Raw genomic sequence first — 12,446 nt, 5'->3', positions numbered from 1 at the left:
GGATCCCAAAGCTTTGTTCTACCATCTACTGCGTTTCCAGGCCACAAGTAGAGAGCTAGAAGGTAAGTGGAGCAGCACCCATATTGGATTCCAGGGCAAGCAAGGTGATAGCCATTAGGCTTTGCACTGGACTCAGTCCCCTCTGCTTTAACCCTTAAAGAGAAGTGATCTGGGCCATGCAATGGCTCAGTGGCTAATCCTCTGCCTGCAAGTGCCATCTTCCCATATGGGTGCTGACTGGTGCAAGGAATGTTTTGAACATCCCATTCTGGACCTGGCACCACTTCCTGCTTTCCCTTTTCACTGCTTGCAAAATTCGCGCAGGTTATCCACCAACGAAATGTAACCTCTAGGCATCTACCTGAGAACCTCACCCACCATTCTCTTGTAGCCCCTCCCCTAATCCTTGCTCACCTACCAATCACCTATGATAATCTCAGGTGCCAACCCCCTGGGACCCACCCACAGCCCCCTTCCAATTCTCCATGCCACCCACATCTTTCAATCTAACCTAGGTCTTGTAATCGAGCCTCCACATGTGCCCCTCTTCCTTTCTCCCCCTTTCCGGCTTCCAACCCCTCATCCCCTTCCATTTTGCCCCCTTCCCCTTCCCTGGCAGCCCCCCATCCTGCCACCCATGGCAAGGGACGTTTCCCTTCCTGTTCTCCCGTTCCTACCCTGAGAGAATAAAGGACCTCCTAAGCACCTTGCTGTGACTGACATTTTGGCTTCTGGTAAACTTTGCTGAAACAAGGATTTGGCTGCAGAAATTAGGGGCCCAGAAGAACTTCAAGTGCTTCTGGCATGGGAAAGGAGTGGAAGATGACCCAAGTTTGGGAGTCTGCACCTGCACAGGAGATCCACAGAAGGCTCATCTCTGGCCACTGTAGCCATTTGGGGAGTGAACCAGCTGATGAAAATTTTTGTCTCTCCTGCTCTCTGTAAATCGGCCTAATGTAAATAAATAAATCTTTTAAAAAAGGAAAAAAGGGATCTGTAGCAACTAAACATGTTTCCTTGTTTGCATCTTACAAAAACCACTGGTTTGGCTATGCTCAGTTTAACACATACTGCATTTTACAAAATAAGGTGCTGCTTGCTTTTGGAATTCAATTCAAATTCAATTTGACTTTTAAAAGTTATTGGAATTTAACTTTTGACCATATTATACATTTCCATCTAGATTTTTGCAAAATTTCAATTGGTCTTTAATTTGCTAAATTTGGTATAATTTATCCTTTTCTCACTATAAGCATACTCAACTAACAATAGACGAGGTTACTTTTACAAACCAGCCTGATACAAAACAAACAAACAAACAAACAAACAAACAAAAAACTTCTTTGGAACACTAATTTATAGATGGGCACTGACACAGCCACTTATGATGCTATCTGGTGTCTGCATCTGATATTGGAGTGCCAGTTCAATCTGCAGCTACTCTGCTTCTGGTCCAGCAGCTGAGGGTCAAGTACCTGGACCCCACCTGCGTGAGACCTGAACAGAGTGCAGGTCCCTGGCATTGGCCCGTATCAGCCTGGCTGTTACTCTCGGTCACTCTGCCTTTAAAATCAGTAAATCCTAAAGCAAAACCACCAATTTATGTGCATTCAACAAACAAGATTTAGAAAATTAAAAAAGAAATCAAGAAAATAACACTAATATCTGGAGATACTCCATGTTAAATTTTTAAATACAACATACCTGACTTTTTCCTTTCAACATCAAAAGATTAGTCACTTTGCCAAATGGTAGGCCTAATGATATGACCTCTGCTTCGGTGACATCACATGGAATTTTGCGAAGATGGAGAACACGGGAAGGCAAACAGGGAGGTCTATCTCCTTTAAATTTCTTGTTGTCATTCCCATTAGCTGAAAAACATAAGTTTTATTTTTTTTAATTACTAAAACTAATTTAGGTAGATATTCTACATCAGCTATATTGGCACATTTGATCCCCTAAGAGTTTCAGGGTTTGCAATTCAAGAAACTATGTGGGCTCAGTGGGAGGAGGAAACGAGGAAATTGAAAACAAAACCAACTACCTTTTAATGAACAGATTTTTCTGGTTTTTCACTGTGGGAATGCATTCAAAAAAATGAGATCAGAGGTTTTACTTGACAAAAACTGTTAGGATTAACAAGTCACAGCGTATCAAACAGAGACATGTACCACATAATTATTTCAGCCAGCAACAACCATGCCCACTATATGAGGCTGAGTCCGTAAGACTACAGTGAAATTATACAACAGCTTGAAACAGGTCCTTCGGGCAATATTGAAATAAGGGAATACCATCGTAAGAGATGAAAGCGGCACACAGGTTATCGCCCCTGAAGAGCCTGCAGTGTGGTAAGATGTGAACTTAGAAGACAGTGACACTGAACATCCTGACCCCACGGAGGATCTGACTAATCATTTCTGTGTCTATTAAAAAAAAAAAAAAAAAAAGAGGTTTAAAAACTAAAATAAAGTGAAAAGGTTACACTAAGCCGATACTAATTTATTAAACAAAGAGACCTACTCTTCTTCAACAAACTCCCTGTACTGGGCTGGCAAATTTTTTAAAAAGATTTTACTTATTATTATTATTTAGTCAGAATTATAGAGAGAAGAGATAAAAAGAAAGACCCTCCATCTACTGGTTCACCCGCCAAGGAGTCACAACAGCCGGGGCTAAGCTATTCCAGAGCCAGGAGCCTCCCCTGGGTCTCCAGGGTCCCAATGTTTTGGACTGTCCTTGACTGTCCTCCCAGGCCACAGGCAGGAGGAAAGTGGAGTAGCCAGAACACAATCCAGCACCGACATGGGATCCCAGCGTGTGCAAGGCAAGGACTTTAGCCACTAGACTACCACGTCAGGCCCACTGAACTGTTAATTTTACAATAGTGTTTGAATGTCCTGGGTCTGCCTTTATATTCACTCATCAATTCACTATGTTTTGATAAGTTTACTTATGCAAATGCCACTGTGCTATAATTGCCTGCAGTTAATTGGTAGGAGGTATGTGTTACACCACACAACCCAGATGTATAGTACACTACATGTCTAGGTTTATGTATGTACACTGTATGGGGCTCACACAATGACAAAACTACCTGAAAATGCATTTGAAATCACGTAGGACACATTTTCCACATTGTATCTTGTGCTACGTGATGAGTGACTATATCTCAAAATACTCAAGTTTCTGTTATGAACAGAGAACAATACGTATGTTTCTAAAGTATGAGACTATTTCTAATTTATTTTTATTTTTTATTTATTGTATTTACTGTTAGATTAAACACAATCAAGGAGAGCACTGTAGTACAGCAGGTTAACCCCTGGCTTGAGGCCAGATTCCAAACTGGACTCTCCACTTGTGTCCTGGCTGCTCCAGTTCCAATGCAGATCCCCGCTAACGCACGTGGGAGAAAGCACAAGCTGGCCCAGCTCTTACCCCTGACTCCACCCGTGGGAAATTCCTGTCTCTTGGCCGCAAGTCCAGCCAAGCTCCAACCCTATAATTGATTTAGAAAACCAATAAACAATGCAAGATTTCTTTTTCTCTCTCTGTTTCACCACAATGCTGGCTCTCTAGTTTTTCACTGCACTGCCAGATTTGAGTACCATAAACATCCAAATTTTAGTTTAAAGATAGCTTTTTTACTTTTTTTTAAAAAAGACTTATTTTTATTATTTTTTTTATTGGAAAGGCGGATATACAGAGAGGAGAGACAGAGAGGAAGATCTTCCGTCCGATGATTCACTCCCCAAGTGAGCTGCAACGGTCGATACTATGCCGAACCGAAGCCAGGAGCCTCTTGGGTCTCCCACACAGGTGCAGGTTCCCAAAGCTTTGGGCCGTCCTCGACTGCTTTCCCGGGCCACAGGCAGGGAGCTGGAAGGGAAGCGGGGCTGCCGGGATTAGAACCGACGCCGATATGGGATCCCGGGCGTGCAAGGCGAGGACCTTTAACCACTTGCGCCACCGCGCCGGGCCCATAGCTTTTTTACTTTTACGTTTATTTGAGACAAACACGGACAGACACAAAGATGCAGAGTTCCCACCAGCTGATTCATTCCCCCAAAACCCACGAAGCCATGAAGTCCTAGGCCAGACCAGACATGCTAAAGCCAGGAGTCTACACCCCATCCGGGTCTCCTGTCATCAGCGGCTGCCTCTCTAGGTGTGCATAAGCAAGGAGCTGAAATCAGGATGGACCAGGCCTTGAATTCAGGCACTCTGGTACGGGATGAACACAGCCTACATGGCACCTTAGCTGATGTACCATATGCCCATCCCAACAATATCCTCTTAATGTCTGTAGGATCTTTCCAATAACGGTGATTGGTGTCTTTCCTCTTTTTTATTGGTGTGCCTAAAAGTGTTATTATTTTTACTGGATAAATACGACATGACTATTTCTCTAATGTTTCTATACTGCTTTCTATGTCACTGATCTTTTGTTTTCACCTTTTTTTTTTTAAAGATTTATTTTATTTTTATTGCAAAGTCAGATATACAGGGGGAGGAGAGACAGAGAGGAAGATTTTTACGTCTGATGATTCACTCCCCAGTGGACACAATGGCCGGAGCTGAGCTGATCCGATGCCAGGAGCCTGGAACCTTTTCCAGGTCTCCCAAGTTGCAAGATCCCAAGGTTTTGGGCCTCGACTGCTTTCCCAGGTCACAAGCAGGGAGCTGGATGGAAAATGGGGCTGTCGCGCAACATACTGGTGCCCATTTGGGATCCCGGCACATACAAGGCGCAGACTTTAGCCACTAGGCTATCATGCTGGGCCCTACTCATATAATTTCAATAGTTTCTTTTAATGGGTACTTATTTTAAAACCCGACATTACACTTCAAAGATGAACATTCTATCCATACACAGTAAATTTTAAAGTAATCACAGATAATTCAAACTGTAATAGTATAACATTCTTTTTTTCTTTTAAATGTTTATTTTTATTGGAAAGGCAGAGTTACAGAGAAAAAGAGAAACAGAGAGCAATCTTCCATCTCATAGTTTGCTCCCTAAATAGCTACAACGGCTGGAGCTAGTGTGAAGCCAAAAGCCAGGGCCTTCTTCCTCACCTCCCACGTGGGTTTAGGGCAAGGCCTTGGGCCATCTGCCCTTGATCTCCCAGGCCACCAGCAGGGAGCTGGATTGGAAGTGGAACAGACAAGATTTAAACTGGCCCCCACAAGGGATGCTGGCACCACAGGCAAAGGATTAACTTGCTATACACTGTGCTGAACCCAAAATGTGTCTTTTATAAATACAAATAAGTGTTTTATCCACATGTTTTTAATTGAAATCTTCATGCCATTTCCACTTAAAATTACTGATATAGTTTAAATTATCATTTTGTTTGTTTTCCACTTGTCTCACTTATTTGTTCCTTTGCTTTCCACCTTCCTTTGGGTTATGGGTACGTGTTCTGTTTTATTTACATTCTATGCCTTCTGCCTTTATTTACTTTTTTAAAATGACTGCTTTAGGTTAACAATATCTCTGACTTGACAGAGGGTACCTTCATATAAGTATGTTCATATATATATACATAAACAGGAAGAACTGAAGAATCTTCTAACATATATGTCTATTTCCCTCATGTGTGGTATTCATATAGGTTTCACTCTTCTCACATGCTATAACCAGCCAAAATAAATACTGTCATGCTTTACACAAAATCAATAATCTTTTAAATTAAACAAGAGGGAAATCATATGCCTATAAACTTGTCACTCTGTATACATCCACGTTTCTATGTAATAGTAACATCACTTTCCTCAAATTTGAATAATTCCTTTACCACTTTGTAAAAAGGAACTCTGGGTTAACAAATATCAATCTTAGTTCACCTGAAAGAAAATTGCATTTGACTTCAACTTTAAATTCTGTATAAAATTCTAGATTGTATATTCCTCCAGCAATCAATTGATTTATCTCCATTGTCCTTGGGCTTACAGAGTTTCAAGCAAGAAAATCTCTCCCTGGTTAACTTTGCTCCTTTGAATGAAATACGATTTCACCTCTCCTTATCCCTCAAGCTATTTTTAAGATTTGCTTTGTATTCCCAGGTATCAACAATTTGACTACGGTGTGGTTCTTCTTGTGTTTACACTGTCTGTGGTTCACTGAGCCTGGAATGTGGCTCCATGGTTACTACTACATTTGGACCATTTTTGGTCATTATTTCTTCTGAAACACTTTTGCTTCCCCCAAGCTACTTTTACCACTTGGGACCTCACTTACCTGTGTTTCAGCTGTTTGGTCACTAAATAGTTTATGTCATCTCCAGTGTTTTTTCTGTAAGCTTTACCATGCAGTAGAATATGATGTACTAAGGGTGTCATCCCAGGCACTTAGTACGTTAACCTCCACAAGTCCCACTTGATTATCTCTCAGTTGTTTGACTGTGTTCATTTTTCTTCTGAAAACAGTTAAACATTCTTTGCCTAGAGGTCTCAAAGTCTGTAGCTGCTAAATTCATCACTTCTGTCAGTTTCCAGATCTATTTCTATTGACTGATTTTTCTGCTAGTTATTATGAGCAGTCATATTTTCATAGCCTTTTCCATGTATAACAGCTTTTGATTAGATGCTTGACACCATAAGCAGTAGAATTTGTTTTATTCCTTTAAAGTGTCAGATCTTGTTTTTAAGATGTTACTTTTAGTTCAGCTAGGTAATTTTAAAGCCCAGCTCTAGATTTCACCAGAACGAAGGCAGAGTAATAACTCTTATGCTAAAGCTAAGGTTAGCCCTACTGTTCTCGTGTCAAAAGTCCCTTGTGCCTGGAACCAGCAAGGACTCTCTATTACAGCACTCAAACATCCCTGTATCTTCCTTCTCTGCCATATTCTGCCTTCTATCACTTCCAGCTGCCTCAGCCTTCCCAAACTTGGATCTCTATCTCTTCAACTAGAAAATTCTGTAGTGCTTGAGTTCTGCCACCCTCTCCTTGCACAGTTTAGAAATGAAGCCGTGGGCTGGACGTGATAGCCTAGCAGCTAAAGTCATTACCGTGGCCATTCTGAGATCCTATGTGGGTGCTGGTTTCTGTCCTGGCTGTTCCAATTCCCTTCCAGCTTCCTGCCTGTGGCCTGGGAAAGCAGTCGAGGACAGCTCAAAGACTTGGGACCCTGTACCCACATGGGAGACATGAAAGAAACTCCTGGCTCCTGGCATCGGAATGGCTCATCTTTGGCCATTGTGGCCCACTTGGGGAGTGAACCAGTAGATGGAAGATCTTTCCCTCTGTATCTCCTTCTCTGTATATCTGCCCTTCCAATAAAAAAATAAATAACTCTTGAAAGGAAGGAAGGAAAGAAGGTAGCTATGGTGACTCACAAGGGTTCATTTCATCTTATTCCCTTCTGAGATCACAAGCTTGTTACACCTGTTGTCCACTGCCTAAAACTAACAGCAAAGTCAATCTAGTCCTCGATACTCCAACATGACTGAAAAGTTCTTTTTCAAAATTCAAGTCATAAACTTTACTTGATGCTAAGCATCAAGACTTCAGATCAATTTTCTTTAAATTCTCCCAATTAACTTAAGGTATTGTTTAGCTATTTGGTGAGTCTTACTTTGGATAAGTAGTATTTAATTTCTTCCTACTCTTATTTAAAAGTATTTTAAAGGGACCCAGCCCTGTGGTCGAGTGGCTAAAGCCCTCGCCTTAAACGTGCTGGGATCCGAGATGGCTGCCGATTCTAATCCCGGCAGCTCAGCTTCCCATCGAGCTCCCTATTTGTGGCCTGGGAAAAAAGTCGAGGACAGCCCAAAGCCTTGGGACCCTGTACCCACATCAGAAACCCAGAGGGGTCTCCAGGCTCCTGGCTTCAGATCGGCTCAGCTCTGGCCATTGCAACCACTTGGAAAACGAATCAATGGACGCAATATTTTCCTCTCTGTCTCACCTCCTCATTGTACATCTGATTTTGCAATAAAAATAAACCTTTTTAAAAAAGTATTTTAATGTATTTCTTGCTATCCATAGTCAAGTATTACATTAACTGATGAGAGAAATGAGTGCATATTATGGAACCGGGGTCAGGGTTTACTAGCTTATGGCAGAGAACACAAACTTGTGTTTCAACATGTATTGCTTCCTTCACAGAATCACCACACAGGTCAGAGATAAAAAAGACTCATCTTACTATTGTTCTAAGCAGCAAAGACTGTGACTGAGTACATAAGAGGTGGGCAAAGACACCGTGCTCAGCTTTTGCCCACCAATGTCGTCCTGGCTCAGCGGCCTCTGTTTCCTCGTCCACTTGTTCTTGTGCCCGGGACCTTTAACCACCATCTCAGACCAACCAGCAAGCCAGAAACAGATAACATGCATGTACATGGATGCTGTTACTTCAGAACATGTTGAAAGGGGTTCCAAATAAGCAATCTTTTACTTTGCTTAGGCCACTGTTATTTGTATCCTCATTTAACACAAAACCTGTTCCAAAAATGTAAAGTATGACTTAGGGGAATTTCAAATTTACATTTTTTAAACTTAGGCTTTTTGCAAAACAAAAAAACCCCATTCATATTAACAGCTTATAAATACTTTGGTAAGAACAATTATCAAGTGTCCTAATCAAAAGTAATTATTCATCAAAATGTTTAAGAAATGCAGACGAAATCACACAGTACAAGAAACCCCTGTAACACAACTAAGTAGAGACTGAAGCAAGATTAGAAAATGAAAATCATAAAGAGTGATACAAAAACTATGAACTGCAGAGTTAGAGAAATAGAAAATAAGATTCAGGAATCAGAAGAATCTTTAAGAAGTTTCCTTGGGACTAGCGTGGTAGCCTAGCAACTCAAGTCCTTGCCTTGAATGCCTTGACTCCCATATGGGTGCTGGTTCATATCGCAGCAGTCCCGCTTTCCATCCGAGCCCTTCTTGTGGCCTGGGAAAGCAGCAGAGGGCGGCCCAAAGCCTTGGGACCCTGCACCTGCGTGGGAGACCCAGAAGAGGCTCCTGGTTCCTGGTTTTGGATTGGCTCAGCTCTGGCCATTAGGGCCGCTTGGGGAGTGAATCAATGAATGAAAGATCTTCCTCTCTGTCTCTTCTCTCTGTATATGTGACTTTCCAATAAAAAAATAAAATAAATCTTTAAAAAGTTTCCTTAAAGTCATTCCACTCTACCTTAGTCTACCGGGGAAATCAAAGAAAAACAACAAAAAAATCAAACAGCAATAAAGCTTTCACTCAAATGCCTCAGTTTTTAGTCTTCTCCAAACGCAAATTTTCCTATTTAAATTATAATCAATAATAAAGTGCTTTTATTCATTTAAGTTACAGCTTAATTAAATAATAATTATGTAGGGCCCGGCGCCATGGCCTAGCAGCTAAAGTACTCGCCTTGAAAGCGCCGGGATTCCACATAGGCATTAGTTCTAGTCCCAGCAGCTCTACTTCCCATCCAGCTCCCTCCTTGTGGCCTGGGAAAGCAGTTGAGGACGGCCCAAAGTTTTGGGACCCTGCACCCATGTGGGAGACCTAGAGGAAATTCCTGGCTCCTGGCTCGAGATCAGAACAGCATCGGCCCTTGCGCTTACTTGGAGAGTGAATCATCAGATGGAAAATCTTCCTTTCTGTCTCTCCTCCTCTCTGTATGTATCACTTTGTAATAAAAATAAATTTTAAAAAATAATTATATAAAATGAAAATTTCACAATATTTAAATTGGTATTGAGAATGAGAACTAGGGGTACTTAGTCATAAAATAATGGAAGGAAAGCAAGGTAAAGCTTCATACACTTCATTTAATGTACATGGTGAATCAGTGGACAGAGGATCTTCCTGTCACTCTTCCTCACTGCATATCTGACTTTCCAATGAAAATACATAGGTCTTTAGAAAAAGAAATGAAATAACTTCATTTATTTGAAAAAAAACCAGTAAATACAAATATTCTTATGGACATATTAACTGCTTCTGTAAATAAGCCCTCTTATTTTTTATTGTAATTTTCTGAAAATAACCCAGAAATGCTTATTTAATGTAGTCAACTAACAAAATACCCAAATTCCCTACTTTTGAAATTGTGAGAATTGCATACAGAGTAACTGATTTTAGAAGGTTTTTAGTATTTATTTACTTGAACCTGAGAGGGAGAAGTACAGAGAGATTGAGAAATATCTTTCATCCGTTGGTTCATTTCCAAAAAGGCCACAAAGCTCACACTTGGCCGAGGAGGAGGCAGAGAGGCCCAAACGCCACCTGCATCTCGGAAGTCACTGGCAGGAACTAAACACGTGGGCCGTGCTCTCTGCCTTCCCAGGCACAGCAGCAGGGAGCTGGCCTGGCAGTGGGGCAGCCACAACTACAGTAGTGCTAAGATGGGATACTCCACAGCAACTCAGCTCACTGCACCGTAAATCTGCCCTGCCTCCCAGGGTTTCAAACGCGTAAGTGATCTCAGAAACGACAGAGTGAGATGTCCAGCTCCTAACAGCAATTAGAGAATCTAATAGGTACCATGACGTATCCAAGAACATGACGGGCACTTCGGGTTTTAAGCCTGTTTGTAAGAGTCCAGTTGCTGCACTGTTGCTTAAAGGCCAACCTCCCTGTACCTCCCTTCCCCCATAATGAAAATGAGTGTCTTCCAGGGCTGCACGTCTTCAGTGAAAGTCACAACGAACCAGATGCAATTAACAAGGAAGTATTTCTTTCAAAATATTCATTAATCTTATTTTCCATGTACAATTTTGCAGGTATAGGGATTTACCCCTCCTTTCCCAATTTCCTCTCCCACTATTTTCTCCCATATTACCACAGTAGTACAGTCCTCTAGTAAGAGTTACATGTTTTGGGCCCGGTGCCATGGCCTAGTGGTCAAAGTCCTTGCTTTGAATGCGCCAGGATCCCATACAGGCACAGGTTCTAATCCAGGCAGCCCCACTTTCCATCTAGCTCCCTGCTTGTGGTCTGGGAAAGCAATCAAGGACGGCCCAAAGCATTGGGACCCTGCACCTGTGTGCGAGATCTGGAGGAGGCTCCTGGCTTTGGGTTGGCGCAGCTCTAGCCATTGCGGCTGCTTGGGGAGTAAACCATCGGATGGGAAGATCTTCCTCTCTGTCTCTCCTCCTCTCTGTATATCTGACTTAGTAATAAAAATAAAAATAAATCCTAAAAAAAAGAGTTACATGTTTTAACTTTCTGCTATTGACGTATATCATGGCATTGTAGGTTTGGGCAAAGGACTCTTGTCTTTCTTCAGGGAAGAATGAAAGTTTGGATTCTAAATTTTCTCTTTTGCAACAAGAGTCCCCAAGGCAATAAACTGGCAAACACATTAGATAATGTATGCTATAGTACAAAGGCAAGGAGAGTAAACACACAAGAGCATCCCAAGATTTCTTTCAGAGAAGAAACAGACAATTCACTAAAGATTGCCTCACAATCCCCCAGCTGCAGGAAAAGACTTAGGTTGCCTGCTACTTAGGCAACTGTTACGCCGAGAGAAGAAAAGCAGTAGATAGTTGGTGGGCATTGTGGGCCTGGTTAACGGAAAATTTGTGCTAACTATGCCAGTATGCCAGCATAGTTGCTTATTATTCTTTTCTTTCTTCCTTTTTTTGGTTTCCCCCCTCCCCTTTTCTTTGCTTGTGGAGTAGGTGGTGGAGCCAGGGGAGCAGGAAGAGAGCTTTGCAGATTGCCCAGGGAAGGGGGGTCTGGGGACGTACTGGAGTAGCAATGGTTGAGGACGTGTTTGACAGAGAATGAATCACTTCTGAGGTCTTCCAAAGATCAGGCCACTGCACTCGCAGGTAGACAAGGAATTGAGAGAATGGTTTAGACAAGGGAAACCAAACAGTATTTTGAGTGTCTTGGCCTGAGTCACTCTCCCACATGAGAAAACTGGGCTAGGCTAAACAGCATCACATACCTCCAGTTGGTGCTCACAAAGTTTGTACTGTGGCACATGCCTGCTGGGCTCGACTACAGTATCCTACAGCTTAGTGCCATAGCAGGGGGTGGGCCAAGTCAGGCTGGACCACAGCATCCACCAGAAAACAAAGAACCGAATCTGGAGACAGTTTCTATAAGGGAATTGCAAGTCTACCTCTGTGGGACTGCAGCACTTGCCAGGTTGCGCAGAGAGCTGGGAGTGGTGTCGGGCAAATCTAGGCTGGACCATGGAACTCACCTGACACCTATGGGGACTGGGGCTGGGAAAAGGACAGGTGGGGCCAGGCTGTAGCACGTGCCAGCGTATGCAAGGATGAAGACTGAGTGCAGACCATACCAAACATGGCCACTGTCCCCCAATGGTACATGTAGGATCCAGGGCTGGGCACAGGCTTGGTGGAGAGACTTGGGAACTCCCCTACTAGTCCACAGCTCCAGCAAACTTTGACATATGTGTGAGCTGGGTCTGGGGGCAGCCCAGGCATAGTCAGTCCACAGCATACACTGGCTGAGTGAGCCAGGA

The 12,446-nt window shown here is 42.6% G+C and overlaps 1 protein-coding gene across 2 annotated transcripts in view; it reads right to left on the bottom strand.

The window, feature by feature from the left end:
- PTBP3 (polypyrimidine tract binding protein 3) overlaps positions 1 to 12,446 on the bottom strand; it is an 83,722-nt gene that overhangs the window by 30,789 nt on the left and 40,487 nt on the right. For both annotated transcript variants that reach the window (XM_040963177.1, XM_040963176.1), the window contains exon 3: positions 1,705 to 1,874. In XM_040963177.1, coding sequence (XP_040819111.1) covers positions 1,705 to 1,874 — 170 coding nt within the window. The remainder of the gene's footprint in view (positions 1 to 1,704; positions 1,875 to 12,446) is intronic.

Source organism: Ochotona curzoniae, unplaced genomic scaffold (assembly GCF_017591425.1).
Source record: "Ochotona curzoniae isolate NIBS_2020 unplaced genomic scaffold, NIBS_Ocur_1.0 scaffold_3208, whole genome shotgun sequence".
Taxonomy (NCBI): Eukaryota; Metazoa; Chordata; class Mammalia; order Lagomorpha; family Ochotonidae; genus Ochotona; species Ochotona curzoniae.
The sequence above is the reverse complement of the archived record's forward strand: the minus strand, read 5'-3'. Positions and strand labels throughout refer to the sequence as shown.